This window comes from Erinaceus europaeus, chromosome 1, assembly GCF_950295315.1.
Source record: "Erinaceus europaeus chromosome 1, mEriEur2.1, whole genome shotgun sequence".
Lineage (NCBI taxonomy): Eukaryota > Metazoa > Chordata > Mammalia > Eulipotyphla > Erinaceidae > Erinaceus > Erinaceus europaeus.
Window position 1 is genome coordinate 19,226,954 of NC_080162.1, and position 27,671 is coordinate 19,254,624.

Genomic DNA, 27,671 nt, shown 5'->3' on the forward strand with positions numbered 1-27,671 from the left:
GGAGTCGCTTCACAAGCGGTGAAGCATGTCTGCAGGTGTCAAAAAAAATTCAAGACCTCACATATTCAAGTCCTACATTCTACAACTGAACCACCTCTTTTCCACAGAAAGAAAAATAAAAATCTGAATTAGTCCCATGTTCTTCTAAAACAAAGGTCAGTAAATACATGTAAATTAAAATGTCCTCTACTTCCAACATTTCTCAATTTTTCAAAATACTTTAAACATATGTGCTCTTCATTAGTCCTTCACATTATGCCGACAAATAAATCTCATTAAGAAGGAGGAGAGGGAGTCGGGCTGTAGCGCAGCGGGTTAAGCGCAGGTGGCGCAAAGCACAAGGACCGGCATAAGGATCCCGGTTTGAACCCCGGCTCCCCACCTGCAGGGGAGTCGCTTCACAGGCGGTGAAGCAGGTCTGCAGGTGTCTATCTTCCTCTCCTCCTCTCTGTCTTCCCCTCCTCTCTCCATTTCTCTCTGTCCTATCCAACAACGACAATAATAACTACAACAATAAAACAACAAGGGCAACAAAAGGGAATAAATAAATAAAATAAATATTAAAAAAAAAAAAAAAAAAGGAGGAGAAAGAGGAGGAAGGGGAGGGGGAGGAATGCGAACCAGAACCACCACCGAAACATGAAACTATTTAAAAAGTTCCTCATATTACACAGAGTTTCTGGGATCAGAATTCATATCCCTGATACTTCAACTCCACCACTGAATTTAAATTCATTCCAGGTTGTTTCTTTTCTTTTCTTTTTTTCTCCCTTTTGTTGCCCTTGTTGTTTATTGTCCTTATTGTTATTGTTGTTGTTGCTGCTGTCGTTGTTGGATAGGACAGAGAGAAATGGAGAGAAGAGGGGAAGACAGAGAGAGGAAAAGAAAGAATAGACACCTGCAGACCTGCTTTAAGCTTGTGAAGCGACTCCCCTACAGGTAAGGAGCCAGGGCTCAAACCAGCATCTTTGTGCAGGACCTTGCGCTTTGGGTCACGTATGCTTAACCCACTGCGCTACCACCCAACTCCCTCCAAGTTGTTTCTAAACAGTCTCCTCACTATCATTGTCTGTGCTCTCCAGAAGGTAAGCACTGATCTTTCTACAAAATCCAGACTCATTTACCATTTCACTGATTTTTCACTTATACTCAAGTAGTGGTGCATTAATTGGACAGTTTAACAAAAAGAACCAATGTAAAGTATTTGGTGGTCTTTACCCACATGTATTGTTTGTATGCATCACTCGCTATAGATATTCAAGCATTATAACAGAGCACAGTTAAAATTATATTATGTAATCATACTAGAAGGGCTTGACCTGAGGAGCCCCAACTTGGCCTCCCCGGCCACACTGCCAGTTAGTTACGGGAGAATTCTTGCCCCACTGGAGTATGCAGTACACTCATGAAATACCCTTGGATAAAAGGGTGTGATGGGTGAAAGAGCTCGATGATTCCCCAAAAATCCTTGCTTGTTCTCCAAAACAGCAGTTTTAAAAATAATCGCCTATATTAGCTTCTGTATCTTGCTTGCTTGTGGAAGTTGTGGGGGTTTTGCCTTTATAAACAACTGTGTAACAAGGGCTGGGGCTGCTCTCTTGCACCAGCATTATGAACTGGAGACAGCCCCCATATGGGAAATAAAGACTCTCAAAATTTGGACCTTGGTCTTGAGTTGTCTTCCTTGCCTGGACCCCATAACAATAGATTTCAATCAGACGTAGAGAACTTTTTAAAACAATTTACTTTTTGAGTTTAAATATATATACAATTGACATGCCTATAAGGCAGGACAAAGATGGCAGAATAGGGAGAGTATGTGTTTATTTCCTCTGATGATCACAACAAATCTACAGCTAAGTACTGCTTAATCCACATAGGAGAATGAATCCTTTTGGATGTAGTAATAGGTGTATGTGTGACTTGGAAAGGAAGAGAAGATGGGGTCATAGAAAAAATGGTCAAATATATATATAGAGATAGTGGTAGACATTAATAGTTAACCCATATTAGCAATTTTAGAACTGTTGTAGCTTACTTACAATGGAGGGAATGGGGATACAGAACTCTGGTGGAGGGAACGGTGTGGAGTTGTACCCCTGTTATCTTGTAGTTTTGTAAATCACTAATAATCTTATAAATACTTGCATATAAAAAAGAATGAATCCAAAAATAATAGTTTCCAAAAAACACTTTAAAATAAAAAAATGTATTATTTCATTCTGCAAAGGATAAAATGGTAGAACTCAAGACAGACAGAAGAGGGGAAGACAGGGACACAGATGGTTTAGTGTCACATTATTGTGACAGAGGATACCCAAAAGATTTCTCAGAGACACTAGAGAGTTCTATGTCTAACTGACTTTCCCTGACCCACACTACCACAGAAGTGAGTACAGGACAGCAAAAAAAAAAAAAAAAAAAAAAATCCCTCTGTTGTCTTATCCGGGCTGGCTTCACGGGCGAATAACAGAGACGACCAGAGACACGCGGCTGGGCCGAGAAGCTGTATTTCTTTATTCACAAACAACGATTCATAAACTAACCCAAACTAATCACCAAACAGAACTCTCCTGCATCCTTCTCACATGGCGGCGCCAAGAAGTCTCGAACTCTGTTGGGGTTCTTTGGGGCGGGGACAAGCGGCGGCAAAACTAGCAGGACTAAACCAATTTTCCTGGCAGGGGGAGAGCTAGACCAAACCAATGTAAAGCATACAACAGCCCTCCCCTTGGGGCCATTGTCCTTTTATTAACAAGGTTTACAAAATATCAGGAATTTCAAATACAAATGGAGATAGGTTTGGGCAGGAAGCAGAATAAGCAGTGGGGTATGATTAAACAGCTTAAAAACGTAGGATGTAATAACTGAATCTAAAGACAGTAGATTTAAACTTAGCATCTGACTGCTGCTTATCAGTACCTTAATGACAGTCCTTCCATATCCAAGGTTAAGACGTTAAATGTCTAGGAACTTTGGCTACCCACTGTTTTTTTCTAGATAATCCAGCTACGTTTGAGGAATATTCAGATAACTTGCTGGAAACAGAGTCTTTCATGTACTGGGTTAGACAGTAAATCTAAAGTTATGGATATCTGATATGAATGCTCCCCAACAGTTGGGCACACGTTACCATGTGCCAGGACTCAGGCTCAAGCCCCTGGTTCCCACCTGCAGAAGGGAAGCTTTAAAAGTACTGAAGCATTGTCACAGGCGTCTGTCTGTCTCCTATCTCCTCCTCCCCTTTCAATTCTTCTGTCCTATCAAATTAAATCAAAGAAAAAAAGTAATTTGCACTTAATGTTGCTATGAAAGAAAGCTCCTAGAATTATTCAATTGCAAGTCCCATCTGTCATTGCTTTGGCAAGGCCAAACCAAATAATTTCACAATAAGGACTGCAAGTTAGAAACCAGGTGGTGGCGCATGTTATAATGCACAAGGACCTGGGTACAAGCCCCCAGTCCCCACCTGCAGGAGGAAAGCTTTGCCAGTGGTGAAGCAGTGTTGCAGGTCTCTCTCTCTCTTTCCCTCTCTCTCTTTCTCTCTCTCTCTCTTTCATGCCCTTCACTCTCGACTTCTTGCTGTCTCTACCCAATAAGTAAAGATTAAAGAAAAAAAAAGAATACCCCAGCTCCCCACCTGCAGGGGGTCGCTTCACAAGTAATGAAGCAGGTCTGCAGGTGTCTATCTTTCTCTCCCCCTCTCTGTCTTCACCTACTCTCTAGATTTATCTCTGTCCTATCCAACAACAGCAACAGCAATAACAGTAACAATGGCAACAAAATGGAAAAAATGGCCTCCAGGAGCACTGGGTTCATAGTGTAGGCTCTGAGCCCCAGTGATAAGCCCGGAGGCAAAAAGAGAGAGAGAGAGAGAGAGAGAGAGAGAGAAAAGAAAAGAAACAGAAAACAATGGTTTCCTACCATTTATTAAAGGAAAAAAGAAAGAAGAAAAAAGGACTGCAAATTAGAAGTCCCCCACCCCTCCCCTAGACAAAGGAATCTCAGATATGCCCCCTTACAATGTTAATCTAGAAGATAAGAAAAGATAGTCCAGGGTCCATTTTACTAGTAGATACCATTTTGACTAACTTTCACAACCTTGCTTACAATAGAATGGTGAGAACCAGCTAAGAACCTACTCCCCCAAATTACTAGGCTTTGAGAACAGTCACTAATGAGAGTTCCATCCATTCCTGGGAAGTAACCTAGCTAGCAGACCTCTTAAAGCACAGCCAAAAAGGAGCAAATCCAGCCAACCACCTGTTCTCAGCCTATGCCCTCCAGTCCCCATTCCCTGAGAAGACACCTGCACACACTCCAGTCCCTGCAAGAGGTCCAGACCCAGTCACTTCTGAACAGCCCCAGCTACTGAGGTAGAGGTTACATAGCACCAGAGCCACCACCACAACCAATACCACGGCCCACCTATTCTGGTGCTTTTTCCATGAACTAACTAGCTGTTTGAGGTTTCATGCCACTGTGTGTAGCCGAAGTGCTGTGCACAGCTGCTGACCCAGCAAGTGCCAACACAACAGGCAGCCTTAACCAACCAGCGCACAACCTACAGCAACTCTAGACAGTCATTCCGAGACTGGGCCCACAGCACCAGACAGTAAGCACACCACAGGCTGAGGACAGCCCCAATGCAATCACTGTGCTGCTCTCTGCAGTCCATGCACAATGCTGTCCCAACACACCAAGCAGGAGGATGCAGTCCACAAAGGGACACACTATGAGAAACTGACTTGGGAAGCTGCTAGGATGGACAGTGCTTTTGGAATTTATGTAAACATATTTAAAATAAATGACCCTGGGTCCATGCTCCCAGAGGGATAGAGAGTGGGAAAGCTATCAGGGGAGGGGGTGGGATATGGAGATTGGGTGGTGGGAATTGTGTGGAGTTGTACCCCTCCTACCCTATGGTTTTGTTAATTTATCCTTTCTTAAATAAAAAAATAAATAAATAAAAATAAAAAAACACAGCACAAGAAAGGCAATAGTATTAATTAACTAAAACAAACATGTAATCACAGAGAATCTTCTGATAAGTAAAAAAAAAAAAAGTAGAAGTGCTTTCTAATTCCTTTAAGAGGTCAGTATATTGCTGATAGAAAAACCAATCACAGCAGGAAACTAGAAAACACAAGCCAACATCTCTGATGAACAAAGATGTAAAACTCCTCAACAAAAGATTGGCAAACTAAATTCAGCAGTACTGTCAAAAGATCATACACCACTCGCAGGTGTGACTTATTTCAGAGACTCAAGAATGGTTCAACATACGCAAAACCATCAGTGTGATACGTTATTCATCAAAATGAAAAATAAAAATACTATAACCATCTTAATAGATGCAGCATTTGATAATATTTAACGACCAAAATATCTCAATAAAATGTGTAAAAAGCACATTATTATTATTATTATTATTATTATTATTACTGAGCATGTTACTACCATAAGTACATAGAATTTCAAAAGATAAAATGTTGAGCAGTATGCCAGCTTCCCCCTACTTAACGCTGCAGTCTATTTACATAACCACTGTTAACTAAGGACCACCCTGCCTACAGGGCATTGGTTTAATCCCCACTGGTTCGAACTCTCTTTTGGCTCCACCACCTCTCCTAGACACACTCTGATTTTCACCACTCTCTTTTTGCTCCACCCTCTCTACGTCACATCCTGTTTCCACCCCACTTGGAGAGTATAAATTGGTGAGCTGCTCTTCTGATAAAAATACACTTGGGCTCTGAGAGTCCCAGAGTCTCTCTCCTGCGACGCTAGCCCAGCACCAGTTCCTGACCCCTCTCCCACGCAGCATCTAAGACTGGCTCCAGTTGAGTTCTCTCCAACCCAGAGAGCACTTGCTCGGAAAGAAGCACCCTCAGGCTATCCCAGTAATAACATATGTACTGTATCATATACTATTAGCATAGCAGCAATACAAGTTATTCATAATGCATGCAATGTCATTTTTTAAGCTTCCAGAATTCAAATCTTTTGAAAATAAAAAATAAATACAGATTATATTTTAGAAGTGGTCAGTTCTGAAATTTTTATCTCCAACTTTCTGCAAGGATATTGAAAATGTACTCTTACATGAGAAAAATATATCTTCAGTTTCATAGGAATCTCTCATGCTATCCTATGATCAAAACTAAAGCCCCACATCTCCATTTATTATTATAAAACTGAGGGCAATAGAGGATTAAAAAGTTACCTAGATGGACTGAATAAAGAAACAAGTCTAGGACTCTGGATATTGGAGATACCTAATGACCACTCTGCCCGCTATAGCTAGCACCTCAGTGTTCTACAAAAGACAAACTCAAGTCCACAAAAAATATTAACAAGCTGGGCCAGGTCACTTTGGTGGTGGGTATGCTGCTGTGGAATGGTCATTTTATAATTTTATAAGCCACTATTAGATTGTTAATAAAAACAATTCTTTTTTTTTTCTTTTTGCCTTGAGGGTTATCGCTGGGGATCAGTGCCTGCACTATGAACCCACTCCTCCTGGCCACCATTTTCTCCATTTTGTTGTTGTTGTTGTCATTGCTCTTATTATTGTTGTCGTTATTGCTAGATAAGACAGAGAGAAATCGAGAGGGGAAGACAGAGAAGGGAATAGAAAGACACCTGCAGACCTGCTTTACCAGTTGTGAAGCGACTCCTCTGCAGATGGGGAGCCTGGGGTTCAAACCAGGATATTTACACAGGTCCTTGCACTTCCCACCATGTGCGCTTAACCTGGTGCACTACCACCAGGCCCCCATAAAAATATTCTTAAAAATTCACAAATCAGGGAGTCGGGCGATAGCGCAGCGGGTTAAGCGCAGGCGGTGCAAAGCACAAGGACCGGCATAAGGATCCCGGTTTGAACCCCGGCTTCCACCTGCAGGGGAGTCGCTTCACAGGCAATGAAGCAGGTCTGCAGGTGTCTTTCTCTCCCCCTCTCTGTCTTCCCCTCCTCTGTCCATTTCTCTCTGTCCTATCCAACAATGAGGACATCAGTAACAACAACAATAAAACAACAAGGGCAACAAAAAGGGAATAAATAAATAAATTTTTTTTTTAATTCACAAATCTAATTTGGTAACTAGTAACCCAGAAATAGGCACTTTGCTCCTTACAAGAGTACTAGGACTAGAGTACTCATATTTTTGTTTGTAATTACTTTATTAAAATTAAATCATAGCTAAACACATTTAATATTCTAAATTAGTGTTTCCCTTTAAGATTTCTCAGCAGAAATGCAGCTCATTTTTTTAATTGAGGAAATTTCGCTCCTTTACAAAACTTATCTGTCACAAGGATACAATTCCACATCTCCCTAAAATATGTGTCTACATTTGAATAGGAATACTCACTTTCTTTTTGGACTTCCTCAAGTACAGCAGTAAGCTCTTGCTTTAAAACTGTGGCTTCCTGAGCAATCTTCTCCCCCTTGTCTAATAAATTCCAAGTTGCTTCTTCCACAGAAGCTAGAAGAACTCTGGCTCTTTTCGAACATCCTTTTTTCCGACTGGAAGGATTCTGGGGACAGTTAACAAGTGTAGTAACCTAAAATTTGAAAAATACAAGGCATGCATTAGACACACTGAGAACACAGTTATATCAGAACTGAGAACAAAAGAATTTTTTCACAGAAATATGATTTTTTTTTCCCACTACTGCTTGTATCCCCCCAAAAAAGTGAAAACACCAAGAGCAACATTATCACCTATCATGGCATTAAGAATTAGACATGGCTGGTTCGAGCCCCTGGCTCCCCACCTGCAGGGGAGTCACTTCACGGGCGGTGAAGCAGGTCTGCAGGTGTCTATCTTTCTCTCCTCTCTCTCTCTGTCTTCCCCTCCTCTCTCCATTTCTCTCTGTCCTATCCAACAACAAAGCAACGTCAACAATGGCAATAATAACCGCAACGAGGCTGCAACAACTAGGGCAACAAAAAGGGGAAAAATGGCCTCCAGGAGCGGTGGATTCATGGTGCAGGCACCGAGCCCAGCAATAACCCTGGAGGAAAAAAAAAAAAAAAGAATTAGACATGGGAAAGAATGCACACAAAGGAGAAGAAAGGAAGGGCCACAAAGATATAATCTCGTGTCTACGACTAGAAAATTACTTTGGAACTGTGTGTGCACCTGTGAAAACAGCTATCCTTTCAAAGACGAGAAACAGGTGTTGGTGAGAATGCGGAGAGAAAGGAACCCTTAACTACATTGCTAGCAGAATGTAAATGGGTATAGTCATTGTGGGGAGCAATACAGATATTACTCAAAAGCTGAAAATAAAGATTCCACACAATCCAATTATCTGACTTCTGGGTATTTACCAAAAGTATATAAAAATACCCTACATGGGAGTCAGTAGCACAGTAGCACAGTGGGTTAAGTATATGTGGCACGAAGCACAAGGACCGGCGTAAGGATTCCTGTTCGAGCCCCCGGCTCCCCACCTGAAGGGGAGTCGCTTCACAGGCGGTGAAGCAGGTCTGCAGGTGTCTATCTCTCTCCCCCTTTCTGTCTTCCCCTCCTCTATCCATTTCTCTCTGTCCTAACAATGACAACATCAATAGGAACATAATAACTACAACAACAATAAAAACAAGGGCAACAAAAGGGAAAAATAAATAAATATTTTTTAAAAGCCTACATGTCCAACAGCAGATGAATGGCCAAGAGAGTTGTGGTGCATGTACATAATGTAATACTACTAAGGAGTTAAGAATGATGAAGTTGGGAGTCAGGCTGTAGCGCAGCGGGTTAAGCGCAGGTGGTGCAAAGCACAAGGATTAGCATAAGGATCCCGGTTCAAACCCCGGCTCCCCACCTGCAGGGGAGTCGCTTCACAGGCGGTGAAGCAGGTCTGCAGGTGTCTATCTTTCTCTCCTCCTCTCTGTCTTCCCCTCCTCTCTCCATTTCTCTGTCCTATCCAACAACAACAATAATAACTACAACAAGGGCAACAAAAGGGAATAAATAAATAAAATAAATATATAAAAAAAAAAAGAATGATGAAGTCGCCTTCTTCACCTCATCTAGGATAGAGTTTGAGAGAATCCTGTTATGTGAGGTAAAACAGAAAGAGATGGTTGATATAGATAATCCCACTTGTGGGCAGAAGTTAAGAAAGCTTGTAATAATGATGCATCACGTCTGTGACAGCAGGGATGGGTGTATGACTCCCCCTGAGCTGCACCCCTACATACTTGGCTGGTGTGCTACTTACAAGGCATTAAATCTTCCTTTGAAAGTTTATGGGGAACAATATGAGAATATCATTTTACCTACCCTTCTATTCCTTCCCTCCTTTAGAATATGCTCTCTATTTCTTATAAAGATTTATTTATTTTTACGGGATGATCTCACTCTCAGGCCGAAGTTGAAAAACAAGATTAGAAAAGAAAACACAAGTCGAACCTGAAATGGAATTGGAGTATTACACCAAAGTATAAGACTCTGGGGTGGGTGGGTGGGTGGGGAGAATACAGGTCCATGAAAAATGATGAATTAAATAGTGGGGGTTGTATTGTTAAATGGGAATCTGGGGAATGTTATGCATGTAAAAAAAAAAAAAAAAGAAGAAGTAGAAACGCAAAGCAGAAATTGACTGAGTTTGGAGTATGGCACCAAAGTAAGAAAGCAGAAGTACACTAGAGTTTGCAGTGAGTACCTCCCTAATACTTCCTCTCCACTTTTCCAAGCTTTGGGTCCATGATTGCTCAACAATTTGTTTGGCTTTGTATGTTAACTCTCTTTTCAGTCACCAGGTTCCAGGTGTCATCAGGATGCCGGCCAGACTTCCCTGGATTGAAGACCCCGCCAATATGTCCTAGAGCTCAGCTTCCCCAGAGACCCACCCTACTAGGGAAAGAGAGAGGCAGACTGGGAGTATGGACCGACCAATCAACGCCCATGTTCAGCGGGGAAGCAATTACAGAAGCCAGACCTTCTACCTTCTGCAACCCACAATGACCCTGGGTCCATGCTCCCAGAGGGATAGAGAATGGGAAAGCTATCGGGGGAGGGGGTGGGATATGGAGATTGGGCGGTGGGAATTGTGTGGAGTTGTACCCCTCCTACCCTATGGTTTTGTTAATTAATCCTTTCTTAAATAAAAAAATTTAAAAAAAAAAAAGATTTATTTATTTTTATGAGAGACTGAAAGAGATAGACTACAGTACTGTTCAGCAGTGTTATATGGTGGTGTCAAGAATCTAGCCCCAACAAGATCAGAAGAGAAAACACAAGTAGAACCTGAACTAGAATTGGTGTATTGCACCAAAGTAAAAGACTCTGGTGGGGGGCGGGGCAGGATACAGGTCCAAAAAGGATGACAGAGGACCTAGTGGGGGTTATATTGTTATAAGAAAAACTGGGAAATGTTATGCATATACAAACTATTGTATTTACTGTCAAATGAAAAACATTAAACATTAACATTCCCCAATAAAGAAATTTAAAAAAAAAGAATCTAGTGCCAGACCTATGAATCTTCAAGCATTAAGTCCTGCACTCTAATGGTAAGATACCTCCCCAGCCCTAGACCTAATTCATTCCAATTTGTTTCATTCTTTTGTGCACAATACAGAGTAGACTGTCCTATAGAAAGTCTGCTGCCCCCCATGTTACCTTACAATAACTGTGTGAAAGTTAAATAAAATTCAAAAATAAATAAATAAAACTCATACATGACACAGCGCTGGTTGGGCCTGAATGTGTACTTTCTAGTCCAGTGCCCACACGAACACAGAAAACCTGTTATAGGATACTTGCCAAAGGTGGTGTCTCTGAGTCTAATCTTGTCTAGCTCTTGGGCTTCCCTAGCTAAATCTGATGAAGGTAGTTTAAATTCTCAATGCTTTATAGACAGACAGGACCACACATCTTTATCATGCATTAAATACATTTTCACAGACTCCAACTGGCAAATAGATCACTATGACCAGTCTTACTTATATACCAAGAGTTAAAAGACAGTTGTCCAGATTAAGACAAATTATAGTTTTTAGTTTAAAACCTTTGTTTGAAACAAAGAATGAGTATCATTGTCGAAAATGTTCCCTCAAAATGTATTTTAAGTAGCACAATTCATGCTGCTTCCCACTGAACATTCCTCTACTATTGTTCAGGTCCTCCATGCACCAAATGTTTTCCATAGAATAGCCTGAGCTTTGAAATTAAAATGAGCATTCTAGAAAGCCTTTGTTCTTATAAGTGCCGGAGAATTAAGAAATGTAAAAAAGAACATTTGGCTTCCATCAAAAAATTCACTTGCAAACTAAAAGTTATTCATCTTTATAAATTATGTATACCTATGTTTATTTTTAATATATTTATTTATTATTGGATAGAGACAGAGAGAAATTGAGAGGAGAGAGGGAGATAAAAAGGGAAAGAGACAGACACCTGCAGCCCTGCTTCACCACTTGTGAAGCTTTCCCCATGCAGGTGGGGACCAGGCACTTGAACCTGGATCCTTGTGCACTGGGATGTGTGTGTTTATTTTTAAATACCTCAAGATAGTTATTCAATATTGGCTAAACTAAAGCCAAGTGAGATTTTTAAATCATTAATTTTAGAAAGTAAATATGGCTTGGTAATCTATGAAAACTAAGCATGTTTGTCATCCTAAGTCACCTACAGGATCTGATTACTACCAGTGACTCTTGTGATTCATGATTATAGGTGATTCTCACCAAGATATGTAGGGACAGAAGTATATATGTTATTTGGAAAAATGCCCCATCTCTTGAAGAAGCAAATAATTTAATTGGAATCTATAGCAAAGATAATTCTGACATACTCATCAATGTCTTATTAAGTTGTCTTTTAGTCACAGATGCACAAACCTTTCTGAACTAAAAAGGGTTCCTTTCATATGGAAGATCTTCAATCCAGGCCTATAAAAATCCTCACCAAAAAAATGACACAATTCTCTCTGCCCTTATCCAGCTTTCTAGTCTTATCCTCAACTCTGACACCATTTTCCCAGACAATATTCTTAACCCACATGCCTGTTGGGCTCAGTCAAAAATTAGTAAAGTCACAGGCCCCTTGGAATATACCTAAAATATACTTCCTAGCTCCTTCCAACATGAAGACCCCAAATTTCTTTTTTATTATTATTTTTTATTTATTTAAAAAAAGGAGACATTAACAAAACCATAGGATAAAAGGGGTACAACTCCACACAATTCCCACCACCAGATCTCTGTATCCCATCCCCTGCCCTGATAGCTTTCCTATTCTTTATCCCTCTGGGAGTATGGACCCAAGGTCATTGTGGGATACAGAAGGTGGAAGGTCTGGCTTCTGTAATTGCTTCCCCGCTGAACATGGGCATTGACTGGTCAATCCATACTCCCAGCCTGCCTCTCTCTTTCTCTAGTGGGGTGGGTTTCTGGGGAAGTGGAGCTCTAGGACATATTGGTGGGGCCGTCCATGGAAGTCTAAGACCCCAAATTTCATCTGTTATACTTTTACCTTTAGGCTCCTGATTATTAGAGAAATTATTCTGCTTTATATCTTAATGTTTTTCAACCACCAAGTTGCAAATGCTACCATGATGCCAACCTGACTTCCCTTGGCAGATGACCTCACCAATGTGTCCTGGAACCCCACCTCCCCAGAGCCCTGTCCCACTAGGGAAAGATAGAAACAGGCTGTGGGTATGTATTGAAGCAATTACAGAAACCAGGCCTCCCACCTTCTGCTCCTCATACAAATCTTTGGTCCTTACTCCAGAGGGATAAAGAATAGGGAAACTTCCAGTGGAGGGGAGGGGATATGGAACTCTGGTGGTGGGAATTGTATGGAATTGTACCCCTCATACCACAAGCTTGTCAATCATTATTAAGTTACTAATTAAAAACTTATTTTTAAAAAGCAATAAGGAAAAAAAGACACAAAAATATAACATGATCACCATCAGGAAAAATATAATATAGGGCTTTGTTTGTTAGATTAACAAACACTGCTAACACGAGCTATTATTTGGAGCTACTCAGGGACAGTAATAAAGTACATGTAGATCCCTCTCCAATTTTACCAGCCCTCTAGGGTCACACAGATGGTGTAACAAAGCAAAGGGATTTACATGTCAAACACACAAACAGTTGTAACTAACTCTTCTATTTCAGGAACTACACTAATTCCTGAAAAATTAATATGATTTTAAACACAGAGAACAAACTATTTGCTTAGACTAATATCAAATATTAGTTTCTACCATTTTTCATTTACTTATCACCCAAAAGCACATTTGAAAAGCCTGAACTCAGCATTACTTAATCAACAATAAGGTGTGCATCCGCTCTGTGCCAGGAGGCTATCAGTGAGCTTTATCCTACTGAAGGGAGACAGCAAATAAACAATGCATAAGTAATCGTATGATACAGTAGCAGTGATTAATGTATGCTATGATGCAAAGGAAAAAGGATGAGTATAATGAGGAAGGGCTAGTTTAGATTTTGTATCAAAGAAGCTCTCTCGACCCCATGTGTGGTGGAGCCCCACTTGCCCAGATCACTGCCCCACTAGGGAGAGAGAGACAGCCTGGGAGTATGGATCGACCTGTCAACACCCATGTTCAATGGAAAAGCAATTACAGAAGCCAGACCTTCCACCTTCTGCATCCCATAATGACCCTGGGTCCATGCTCCCAGAGGGATAAAGAATAGGAAAGCTATCAGGAGAGGAAATGGAATATGGAGTTCCGGTGGTAGGAACTGTGTGGAGTTGTACCCTTCTTATCTTATCTATGGGCTTGCCAGTGTTTCCATTTTATAAATAAAAACTTTTTAAGGGAGTCGGGTGGTAGCACAGCGGGTTAAGCACACGTGGCACAAAGTGCAAGAATGGGCATAAGGATCCCAGTTCGAACCCCTGGCTCCCCACCTGCAGGGGAGTCGCTTCACAAATGGTGAAGCAGGTCTGTAGGTGTCTATCTTTCTCTCCCCCTCTGTCTTCCCCTCCTCTGTCCATTTATCTCTGTCCTATGCAATGACATCAATAACAACAATAATAACTACAACAATAAGAAACAACAAGGGCAACAAAAGGGGACAGATAAATAAATAAAATACCAAGTAGCATAAAAAAAAACTTTTTAAAAAGAAGAAGCTCTCTCAGTTTGTTAACAAAGACCCCAGAAAGTAGAGAAGACATGTGTATATCTAAATGACGACTGAATCACAAACAAGGGAGATAGCAAATGTGTCCTCTCCAAAACCAGTGCCTGACTGCTGCAGAAGCAGACATAGGCAAATGCACCTACTGCAGAGTGGAAAGAGAATAAAAGTAGTGAGATAAGGTGATTATAGGGGGACCAAGTCATATAGATCAACACCAACAAATTCTATGCTTGGGATTGAGAACTCTTAAAAGGTTTAAGAACAGTAAAGTGGTATCTCAATGTTTTTATTTGACCATCAGCGACTTTGAGCATTTATCTTTTATCTGTTGGCTCTTTGGACCTCCTCTTTGGAGAAGATTCTGCCCAAGTCCTCCCTCATTTTTCAATGGGGTTGTTTCTCCTGTTATTACTGAATTGGGTGAGTTCTTTGTATATTGTCATTATTTCCCTCTGTTATTACATACAAATTTTTCTCCCACTTCATGGGGAATCTCTCTCCAAATTGTGTCTTGAAGTTTGTGAAAACTATGGTGGTTATCATATGAAGGGAGGCACAGAAATTTGAATGCATCGACTTATACACATACTGTGATTATGAAACTACCTTCAAATCTTGTAATTTTGCAAATCATGATTAAATTACTAATAAAAATATACCCCCCCCAGCAGCAACAAATGCTGGAGAGGCTGTGGGGACAGAGGAACCCTTCTGTACTGCTGGTGGAAATGTAAACTGGTCCAGCCTCTCTGGAGAGCAATGTGGAGAACTCTAACAAGGCTAGACATGGACCTTCCATATGATCCAGTAATTCCTCTCCTGGGGATATACCCCAAGGACTCCATAACACCCAACCAAAAAGATATTTGTACTCCTATGTTCATAGCAGCGCAATTCATAATAGCTAAAACCTGGAAGGAACCCAGGTGCCCAACAACAGATGAGTGGCTGAGAAAGCTGTGGTATATATACACAATGGAATACTATGCAGCTATTAAAAACAATGAACCCACCTTCTCTGACCCATCTTGGACAGAGCTAGAAGGAATTATGTTAAGTGAGCTAAATCAGAAAGATAAAGATGAGTATGGGATGATCCCACTCATCAACAGAAGTTGAGAACGAAGAACAGAAAGGGAAACTAAAAGCAGGATTTGACTAAATCTGGAGTAGGGCACCAAAGTAAAAACCCTGGGGTGAGGGAGAGGGTGAGGGTGAGGGTGAGGGTGAGGGTGAGGGTGAGGGTGAGGGTGAGGGTGAGGGTGGATATTCGGCTTCCCGGGGGGGGGGGGGATGGAACACAGTCTTTTGGTGGTGGTGTTTATATATACTCTTATTAATGGTGTTTATATATACTCTTATTAATTTGTAGTCACTAATTAATATGAGGGGGAAAATTGATTGTATGTCTCAAACTTTTAAAGCACAGACTGAGTCTTTTTAATACATAGGCTGAGCCTTTGATATGCTGACTCTCTCAAAAGCCTAGATCAGGGAGAACAGAAGCAACTGGTGGCACAGCTATATACAAATAATGTCAAAGGACATAAATCATGGTGATGTTGGGTATTATACAGCAAATCCTAACAAAGGGATTTTTTCAAAGTTAACCTAATTAACAAATAATGTGATTATAACAATAACTATTTATTGTCTTCTTGAACCCTAAGACCTCACAATTTCCACTATAGAGCCTATATTTCCCCCAGTCCTGGAACCTTAGGGTGGGGCCCATTTTCCTGCATGCTTCTCTCAACTCATACCAAATAATATTGCATCCACCGATCCCAGCCTAATCAATGCAACAAGTACCACCTCAGCATGCTTCACTTCAGACTGTTTCCAGAGACTTCTGGTGTGGAATGACAACCCTTCAGCTTCATGACTCATGTGAGACCTTATCTTTCATAGTATTCTCTAATTCCATTCCAGGTGGTTCACTTCCTAACAAAGTCCCAAAACCTGGATATAGACTAGGTCCCGTGAGATAGAGCATAGGTTCACATGTATCCATAAACTAGGACAAAATATATGCCTGAAAGCAAAAGTACACAATAGTCTGCAGTGAGTACCCCCCCCCAACACTTCATCTGCACTATTCCAGCCTTTAGGTCCATAATGGTTCAAAAGTTTATTTGGCTTTGTATGTTAACTCTCTTTTCAGCCACCAGGTTCCAGATGCCAGCATGATGCCGACCAGAGTTCCCTGGACAGACAGCCCCACCAATGTGCCCTGGAGCTCTACTTCCCCAGAGCCCCACACTACTAGGGAAAGAGAGAGGCATACAATCAGGGAGTATGGATTGACCTGTCAAAGCCCATGTTCAACAGGGCAGCAATTACAGAAGTCAGACCTTCCCTCTTCTGCATCCCATAATGACCTTGGGTCCATACTCCCTGAGGGATAAAGAATAGGAAAGCTATCGGGGAGGGGATGGGATACGGAGATCTGGTGGTGGGAGTCATGTGGAGGTGTACCCCTCTTATCCTATGGTTTTGTTAATGACTCCTTTTTTAAATAAATAAATAAATAAATAAATAAATAAAATATATACCCCCCCCCAAAAGGTCATACTTTTCATTATAAATGTCCTTCTCCTTTTTGGGTTAACTCAAAGTATTTTACCTTTTTGCTGCAGCTATAAATGGCATTGCCTCTGTGGTTTCCCTTTTCTCTGACTCAATATTTGTGTTATATTTTTTATTTATCCTGAACTGACTTTTTAACTTTTTAATATTTTATTTATTCATTTATTGAATAGGGTCAGAGAAATTGGGATAGAAGGGGGAGTTAGAGAGGAAAAGAGAAATGGAGACACCTGCAGAATTACTTTACCGTTCAAGAACGGGGATTTGAACCCAGGTCTTTGCACTTGGTAATGCATGTGTTGAACTGGGTGTGCTACCCACCCAGTGGTAATTGCAACTTATTTTTATACTGGATGCCTGTTGTTATATATCACATATCAGTTCCTTGTCAGGTGTATGTTACACAAATACTTTCTTTGATTCAATAGCAAATATTTTTGTTTTAGTGGGTTCCCTTCACTGTGCAGAAACTACTTAGTTTGATTAAGTCCCATTTGCTTATTTTTATTTATATTTTCCTTGTTTGCAACTGAGGTCAAAGACATCTCTGGAATAATTATCATGAAGTATTTTGCCTATATTTTCTTCAGTGCATTTTATGGTTCCAGATCCAATATCCAAGTCTTTGATCCATTTTGAGTTAACTTTCATTGCATAGTGTGAAACAGTATCCAGGTTTCTTTTTTTTTTTTATGGAGTTATCCAAAATTCCCAGCATCATTTCTTGAAAATACTTTAATTAGTCCTAAATCAGTTAACCATACATATGAGGATTAATTTCTGAGTTCTCAATCTATTCCATTTATCTGTGTGTTGTGCATCTGCTTGAATTCCAATAACACTTATGACACCTATAACTTTGAAGTATAATTTTAGGTAGTCTAGCAATGCCTCCCTTCTTGATCTTTTTCCTCAGGATTTCTTTGGCAAGCCGAAATCTTTTGTAATTCAAAAAAATTAAGCATCTTCTGTTCTATTTCCTTACTGGTGGGGTTAGGACTGCCAAACAGGTCAGATGACTCATTCCCTTCTTTACCATGTACTCAGCCTCGGCTTAGGTCCAGTCCCTACAACTTTGGAAGAAGCTTTGATGCTGTGGTCTCAGTGTCAGTCTATCTTTCTGTCTTTCTCTTTCTATCCTAAGATGTCATCCTAGAGCACTGAAGCTCTGGTAAGGACCCCCCCCCAAAAAAAAAGAATAAATTAGACAGAGATTACATGAAATTTGCAAATTGCTTTGAATAGAATGATAATTTTAGTTTTTCTAGTCCATAATCATGGAGTATCTTCCAATTTTATCACTTACTTACATTTTATGGGGGGTTTTCTGTGCAATCTTTACCTGCTTATATTTATTCTTAAAACCAAGAGATAGTTCAGTCTGGGTGGGCCATGCACCTTATCATGCATAAAGTCAGGGGCTCACGTCTCAGTACCACGTGGGAGGACCACAGCACCAGGGGAAGTTCCGATGAATGAACTTCCGAGTTTACTTAGTTTTTCCTAGATAATTTCATATGATTTTCAAGGATATTGTTTTCTTGGTTTCTTTATCTTCTAGTTCATTTCTGGCATGCAGAAGTACCATGTATTCTTACAAATCGCAACTTTACTATATTGATATATTGCCTCTAATTGTTGTTTAAGGGATTTTAGGGTAAAGAGTTTGCATTTTAGGAGTTTTTATTATTTTATTCATGATTTAATATTGATTTACAAAATTATGAGATAACAGAGGTATAATTCCACACCATTCGCACCAAGAGTTCAGTGTCCCCATTCCTTCCATAAGAAACTACAGTAGTTCTCCCAGGATCACTGATATGGGTTGACTATTATTTCTATAACTATCTATATTTTTTTCTATGGTCCTGCCTTCTCTTTCTTTCTAAATAACACTTTCACCTATTGCTACTTCTGAATGCCCTTCTTATTTTCCTCTTCTCTCCCTGGGTCTTGGTGGAATTGGAGTACAGAGCACTCTGATCATCTTCCCCTAACATTACTCCTACTTTAAAAAAAATTATTTTGGGGGCCCAGAAGGTGGGAGCTCTGGCTTCCGTAATAGCTTCTCTGCTGGGCATGGGTGTTGGCAGGTTGATCCATACACCCAGTCTGTTTCCATCTTTCCCTAATGGGGTACAGCTCTGGAGAGGTGATGTTCCAGGACACATTGGTGAGGTTGTCTGCCCAAGGCAGTCAGGGGGAAATCATAATAGCATCTACAACTTGGTGGCTGAAAGGCAATAAAATATAAAGCAGGACACAGGACAAAAAGTTTAATAAACAGGGACCAAAAAGCAGGAAAAGAACAGATGAGAATAGGGATCTTAGGGTAGATATTTTTCTTACCAGAGCACTAATCAGCTCTGGCTTCTGGTGGTGCAGGGGGACTTAACCTGGCAGTTTAGAGCCTAAAGCATAAGGGTCTCTTTGCATAACCACTATGGTGTCTCCCCCCACAACTTCTTAAGAAGTTTAATGTTGCCAGTTCATGGGCAATATTTTGGTGGCAGGAGGGTCCTACTCCAGTGGCTATATAACAGAATCATCTAGGAGACATTTTAAAATACTGCTAATGGTGTCCTAGAGCATAAGTAACTGACCTTACTTATGGCCTATGTACCAAGATATTCATAAGCTTTTCAAGAAATTCCCTTTTTTAGTTTCAGTTAAGAAACACTGATGCAAAATAATCGTAAGCCTCTTCAGGTGGTATAACACTATACCATAATTTCAGCAGTAGGCATTATGAGTTTCTTCCCTCACTGACCTTTCCCCACCTCAAGAAGAGATAGTCAGGGCTGAAGAAATAACATAATGGTTATGCAAAAGAATTTTCATGCTTACCAAAAGCCCCAGGTTCAATCAATAACACCACAAATACCAGAGCTGAGCAGTGCTCTGGGGGAAAAAAAAATGAGAGAAAAGAGTCCATCAAAATCCAAGAGATCTATGGTTATTCACACCATGAGGGTTCTCACTATAACCTAACCCATATTTGTCTAGTAGTAAATTATTGGTAAGGAAGAGCCACATATAGCCACGGCCCCTTATCTACAGTAGTTTTCTTTTTGTTTTTTTATTATCATTATTTATTTGGATAGAGACAGCTAGAAATTGAGAGGGAAGGGGGAGGTAGAGAGGGTGAGAGACAGAGAGACACCTGTAGCACTGCTTCACCACTTGTGAAGCTTTCCCCCTGCAGGTGGGGACTGGGGGCTCGAACCTGGGTCCTTGCGCATTGTACCATGCGCGCTCAACCAGGTGCGCCACCAGCCTGCCCCCAGTAGTTTTCTTTTTTATTTAATGTTTTTACAGGGGGGATTAATGGTTTACAGTAAATGCAGTTGTTGGTACATGTGTAAAATTGCTCAGATTTGTGCAAAACACCCCCAGCCTAGGTGCTCCTCCACCGTCATGCACTACGAGCTGAAAGCCTTTTCCTCCCCTCCCCCGAGTCCTTTACTCTGGTGCAATACACCAAACCAAGTCCAAATCCTATTATGTGTTTTCCCTTTCTGTTCTTATTTCTCAACTTCTGTCAATAAGTGAGATCATCCCATATTCATCCTACTCTTTCCGGCTTACCTCATTTAACATGATCCCTTCAAGCTCTATCCTAGATGAGGTGAAGAAAGCAAATTCATCATTTTTAATAACTGAATAGTATTCCATTGTGTGCATATACCACAGCTTTCTAAGGTACTCATCTAAGTCCTCTCTCCTGAAATATGCAAGCAGATGAAATTGAACCATCACTTATCAGAGTGCACAAAAGTTAGCTCCAAGTGGATCAACATGGACATCAGGCCAGGAACTATCTAATCCATAGAAGAAAATATTGGCAGGATCCTTCATAACCTATGCTTCAAGAAATCCTTCAAGGATTCATATCCAACAGCAAAAAATAAATAAATAAATAATCCAATGGGACTACATCAAACTGTTCAGCAAAAGGTACCACCACCCAAACAGAAAGACGCCTTACAGCACGGGAGAAGATCTTTACACAACACACTTCAGACAAAGGGCTAATAACCAAAATACATAAAGAGCTCAGTAAACAGCACCAAAAAAAAAAAAGCTACCCCATTAGAAAATAGGGTGAGTACATGGATAGAAATTTCACTATGGAAAGTGATCCAAAGGAGCAATAGATATATGAGAAGGTGCTCAAAGTCATTGCTCATCAAGAAATGCAAATAAATGCAGCAATAAGATATAACTTCACACATGTGAGAATGTCATACATCAGAAAGGACCAATGTTAGCAAGGATGTAGGACACTTTTGCTCCACTGATGGGAGTGTAAAAATGGTCCAGCCATTGTGGAAAAAAGTCTGAATATTTATCAGAAAGCTAGAATGGACCTATCCTACAAGCCAGCAATTCCCCTCCTGGGGATTTACCCAGAGGAAACAGAAATACCTGTCAGAAGAGATCTATATATACCTATGTTCATAGCAGCACAATTTGTAATCATTAGAACCTGGAAGCACCTAGATGTCTAACATCAGATGAGGGACTTAAAAAAATTGTGATATATATATATATATATATATATATATATATATATATATATATATATATATATTGCTCAGCTATTAAAAATGATGAATTTATCTCCTCTGCATCCTCTTAGATAAAACTTGAGGGCATCATGTTCAGCAGGATATGCAAAAAAAGGGAAGGACCAATACCAAATGATCTCACTTATTAATGAGACTTAATCAGCTGGAATGGGGAGAGAGAACACAAAGTGAAACATGAAATCGGCATGGTGTCTTACACCAAAGCAAAGGGAGAAGGGAGAGAGAGTGAGGAGAGGAAGAAAACTGGAGGGAGGAGCTGGTATATAGTGAAACTGAACACATATGTCAATGACTGCAATGTGGATTATTAAACCCCACACAGTAAAAATAATAATAATAATAATAATAATAATAGTAAAAGAATGTGTCCCCTCTCCTACCTAGAAGTCAACCAGATATACCTGTAGAACAGCAAGAAATGAACCCTTTGGCATCTAAGCATAAATTGACATGCATAATTGGTTTTTTTTTAACATTTTTCCCTTGGTTGAAGGAGGAGAAAGAAATTTTGTTAAGAGTGGGTGTAACAAAGAGATTCTGTATATGAGCCAGGGTGGAAAGGAAAACATGGTGTTCAGAACAGGATTAACTATTCACCACCCAGTCCCCTGGGTTAGGTTTAACTCTAATACGAAAAGGGGAAAGATTGGGAAAGAAATTCAAAGGGGTTTTCATAAGAAATTTCAGCAGACCCAAAGATTAACAAGGGGAGGAAACTAAAAGAGGAATTGGGACCATTTGTTTGTGGGTAAGATGTGCTGGCACTTATCCTGGGTAGATGTGAAACTTTATCCTTGAGATAATAACAGTTTTGAAAAGCTTTTCCTCAATTTAAAAAAAAAAAAAAAATCTTGTGACTTTTGGTGCAAGCATTGTTTGATGGAGTTCCATGCAGAATGAAGCACAGTTAAGCGAGGGGAATAGTGTGAAATTGTACCCTCCTATCCTATGGTCTTGTCAATATTTCCACTATATAAATAAATTAAATTTTTAAAAGAGAAGCATCCTAAAGGGTCAGGCAGTTGTGCACCTAGCTGTGCACACGCATTCCCATGTGCAAGGACTAGGAGTCAAGCTCTTGTTCCCACCTGCAGAGGAGAAGCTTCATGAGAGGTAAAACAGTGTTGCAAGTGTCTCTCTGTTTCTCCCTTTCTATCTTCCTCTCCCCCTCTCAATTTCTGTCTGTCCTAGCAAATAAGAAAGAAAGAAAGAAAGAAAGAAAGAAAGAAAGAAAGAAAGAAAGAAAGAAAGAAAGAAAGAAAGAGAAAAAAAAGCAAGCCATACTCACTTCCACAGACGCCCATTGCCACTGTCTCATCTTGAACACATGCAGCTTTGGAAGTACTTGCAGCTAACTATTTTGTTACATCTGTTTCTAGTCTCAAAATGGGCATCATTGGTGGTTACCATCTATCAACAGCAAAATGATGGCAAACAAAATGGAAATAAATGCATGTCAGACAGACTGGTTGGAGAGCACAGGAGAACCATACCTAAGAAACTAAAATCTTAGAGATGAGGTGAAGGAAATACCAGAAGAGAGGTTTACAGGGGAAAAAAACTAAATTCTAACATAGGACAGCAAGGACAATTACAGAAAATCTTAATTGTTATTGTCAAGGCACTGATAAGGAAATAGAAGGTCAAAGAGTAAGACAGCCTAAGGAAAACAGCCATATCATCTACCTGGCCAGTTCTCAAGGGGACTGTAGTGGCTCAGAGACTGACTAGTGGAAAACTGATAATCATAAGGTCCTGAGTTAGATCCCTGTACCACACACATATATGTTGGTTCCCTTCTTCTCCTTCCTCCCCCTCCTCCTCCTCTTACTCCTCCTCCTCCTCTAACTCCTCCTCCTCCTTTTACTCCTCCTCCTCCTCCTCCTTCTCTTCTCTTCCTCTTTTTCTTCTTTCTTCACCTTCTCTCTCTCCATCTTTCTTATTCTCACATTAATAAATACTTGTTTCAATCAGATCACCACAAATATGTCATATATCAGAGCACTCTAAAAATCTACAAGAATGGCATTAAAATATCTTCAATCTGAGCCCCCACACCTATGGACATCTAATCTTTGACAAAGAAGCTCAGACTATTAAATGGGGAAAGCAGAGTCTCTTCAACAAATGGTGTTGGAATAAAATGGGTTGAAACATGCAGAAGAATGAAACTGAACCATTGTATTTCACCAAATACAAAAGTAAATTCCAAGTGGATCAAGGACTTGGTTGTTAGACCACAAACTATCAGATACTTAGAAGAAAATATTGGCAGAACTCTTTTCCACATAAATTTTAAAGATATCTTCAATGAAATGAATCCAATTACAAAGAAGACTAAGGCAAGTATAAACCTATGGGACTACATCAAATTAAAAAGCTTCTGCACAGCAAAAGAAACCACTACCCAAACCAAGAGACCCCTCACAGAATGGGAGAAGATCTTTACATGCCATACATCAGACAAGAGTTTAATAACCAACATATATAAAGAGCTTGACAAACTCAACACAAGACAACAAATAACCCCATCCAAAAATAGGGGGAGGACTTGGACAGATTATTCACCACAGAAGAGATCCAAAAGGCCGAGAAACACATGAAAAAATGCTCCAAGTCTCTGATTGTCAGAGAAATGCATATAAAGACAACAATGAGATATCACTTCACTCCTGTGAGAATGTCATACATCAGAAAAGGGAATAGCAGCAAATGCTGGAGAGGGTGTGGGGTCAAAGGAACCCTCCTACACTGCTGATGGGAACGTAAATTGGTCCAACCTCTATGGAGAACAGTCTGGAGAACTCTCAGAAGGCTAGAAATGGACCTACCCTATGACCCTGCAATTACTTTCCTGGGGATATATCCTAAGGAACCCAACATATCCATCCAAAGAGATCTGTGTACACATATGTTCTTGGCAGCACAATTTGTAATAGCCAAAACCTGGAAGCAACCCTCATGTCCAACAACAGATGAGTGGCTGAGCAAGTTGTGGTATACATACACAATGGAATACTACTCAGCTATAAAAAATGGTGACTTCACCATTTTCAGCCAATCTTGGATGGACCTTGAAAGATTCATGTTAAGTGAAATAAGTCAGAAACAGAAGGATGAATATGGGATGATCTCACTCTCAGGCAGAAGTTGAAAAACAAGATCAGAAAACACAAGTAGAACCTGAAATGGAATTGGCGTATTGCATCAAAGTAAGACTTTGGGGTGAGGGTGGGTGGGTAGGGAGAATACAGGTCCAAGAAGGATTCAGAGGACCTAGTGGGGGTTGTATTGTTATATGGGAAACTGGGTAATGTTATTCATGTACAAACTATTGTACTTACTGTTGAATGTAAAACATTAATTCCCCAATAAAAAATAATAATAATAAAAGAAAATATCTTCAATCTATTATATCAATAAAGGTCAATGGACTGAATTCACCTATTAAAAGGCACAGAGTAGGAAGATGGATCAGAAAACACAGCACAACCTTATTTTGTCTGCAGGAATCCACCTAACTCAACAAGACAAACACAGACTCAAAGTGAAAGGATGGAAAACTACCATACAAGCCAATGGACCACAAAAAAAAGTGGGGGGACTGGAACAGCAATGCTCACACCTAACATGATAGACCTTAAAATAAATAAAATTTTTAAAAGATAGGGATGGACATTACTTAGTGCTTGGAGGATCAATAAATCAAGAGGACTTAATAATGGTCAACATCTATGCACCCAAGGAGAGGCCATCTAAATGCATCAAACATTTACTGAAAGAGCTACAGCAATATATTAACAGCAATACAGTCATTTAGGGGACTTCAACACTCCACTCTCTCAACTGGACAGATCATCCAGGCAGAAAATCAATAAAGAAACATGGGAGCTAAATGAAGAGATAGGTAAACTAGAACTATCAGACATTTTCGGAGTAAAAATGGTGATTTCAGCATTTTCAGCCCATCTTAGATGGAGCTTGAAGAAATCATGTTAAGTGAAATAAGTCAGAAACAGAAGGAGGAGTATGGGATGATCTCATTCACAGAGCTGAAAAACAAGATCAGAAGAGAAAACACAAAGCAGAACTTGGACTCGAGTTGGTGTACTGCACCAAAGTAAAAGCCTCTGGGGTAGATAAGGGGAAAAGTACAGGTCCTTGAAAAGGATGATAGAGGACCTAGTGGGGGGGGGGAATTGTTGTTATGTGGAAAACTGAGAAATGTTATGCATGTACAAACTATTTATTTACTGTCGACTGAAAAGCATTAATTCCCCAATAAAGAGATTTAAAAAGGGGGGCGGATTGGAAACCATGAGTACCTGAAAAGGCCAAAGTATAATTCTGATAATAAGAGGTAGTTTAGAAATTAGAAGAAACCACTAAGACCATAGTAATAATGTAATGCAGTGTCCCCCAGCAGCAGACGTTTGTGAATCAAAACATTAAATATGCCTCACTAGAGCTCTTATTTATGTCTCTAGTTCTGTCTGTGTCTTTTTAGTTTTGTAAGTGATATAATTCTTGAAGTACTGAATGCTTAACTCTCAGTCTATAATCCGTTTCCCAAAGAAGGATAATGATAGAACCACTACTCCAGAAGTAGAAGTTTTTTTTAATTAGTGGTTTAATACTGATTTAAAAAATTACAGGGTACAAGGGTACAACAACTCCGCACCATTCCCACCACCAGAGTTCTGAACCCACAGTCCCTCCATTGGAAGCTACAGCAGTTCTCCCCAGGTTGCAGATATGGGTTGACTATTATTTCTCCAACTGTTTGTCTATATTTATAGATATTTTCCCATTCTTTTAATTTCCCATCTTCTCTTCCTTTCCAAGTCACACATTACAACTATAATTATATCCAAATGTCCCTCCCTTTTTCCTCCTCTCTCTCCAGTTCTTTATGGAATTGGAGTTCAGAGTCCTCTGGTCATCTTCCCCCTATCATTTCTCCCCCACTGGGAATATGGGTCATAGTTATTTTGGGGTTACAGAAGGTGGGAATTCTGACTTCTGTGATTGCTATTCCACTGGACATGGGTATTGGCAGGTCAATCATACCCCCAGCATGTTTCTATCTTTCCCTAGTGGGGTAGGGCTCTGGAGCAGTGAGGTTCCAAGACACACTGGTAAGATTGTCTGTCCTGGGAAATCAGGATGAAATCATGGTAGCATATGCAACTTGGTGGCTGAAAGGACACACAATATAAACCAGGGCAATATGATTAATGAACAGGAAACAAAAAGTAGGAGTAATCGTCTGGGCCCCAAATCAGGGAATCCTGGGATTCCCACACAGATATGATGGGCCTAGATCTCTGGCAGATCCCTCTCTCCACCATCACTGGTCATCTCCATCAGGAAAAGCACTTGTCGACCTCTCGGGGACTTTGCCCCCAATGTAGAATAATGGCAGGGACTGCCCCACTCTGTGAAGGGAGACTGGGTCAACATACTCTGCCACTAGGGAACGCACCAGAGCACTGAAGCTCCCTCTCATGCATAGAAACCAGGTTCAAAGCCAGTTGTGTGGCATGAAAAATCATGGGTCCCCCCCAAGCGAGCTATTTTGCCTGACTGAGAGTATCTTCTTATCAAAACGTTATCTAGCTTATGCTGTTAATAGAATTAGCAGGTATTCTTAAATTCAAATGAATGAGAATTCTAAAGCTTATAAAAGCCCTACCTAAGGAACTCCCTGAAACAGATGGGAGTCACTATAGAAGTGGATTGAGGGAGTCAGGCTGTAGCACAGAGGGTTAAGTGCAGGTGGCACAAAGCACAAGGACTGGCGTAAGGATCCTGGTTCAAGCCCTGGCTCCCCACCTGCCGGGGAGTCGCTTCACAAGCGGTGAAGCAGTTCTGCAGGTGTCTATCTTTCTCTCCCCCTCTCTGTCTTCCCCTCCTCTCTCCATTTCTCTCTGTCCTATCCAACAATAATGACAACAATAATAACTACAACAATAAAACAACAAGGGCAACAAAAGGGAATAAATAAATATTTTTTAAATGCTTATTAAATAAAAGAAGTGGAAATTGGAAAGAAAAAAAAAAAGGAAGCCAAGAGATTCTCCAAGAGTTAGCGATGAGAGGCAGAGAGATAATGCTTAATACCATTAATGTAACTTTATATTTCCCACTTAAAAAAGTTTCATCAGAAAAAAAATATTTGAATCTCTGTCCTCCTCAAGAAAGACTTTATATTTTTATGTAAATTTATGTTTCAAGGAGGTTGTTATTGTTTTCAACTTAAAGGATTCTTAGCAAGTGAGTTCTTTTAGTTTACATTCAATACAAATCTGACTTATAGCAAATTATATTTTGTGACAAATAAT

General features: G+C 40.2%; 1 protein-coding gene across 1 annotated transcript in view; it reads right to left on the reverse strand.

Moving 5' to 3' along the window:
- Positions 1 to 27,671, reverse strand: part of CTNNA3 (catenin alpha 3) — a 1,573,756-nt gene that overhangs the window by 1,517,552 nt on the left and 28,533 nt on the right. The window contains exon 3 of the mRNA XM_060193489.1: positions 7,377 to 7,569. Coding sequence (XP_060049472.1) covers positions 7,377 to 7,569 — 193 coding nt within the window. The remainder of the gene's footprint in view (positions 1 to 7,376; positions 7,570 to 27,671) is intronic.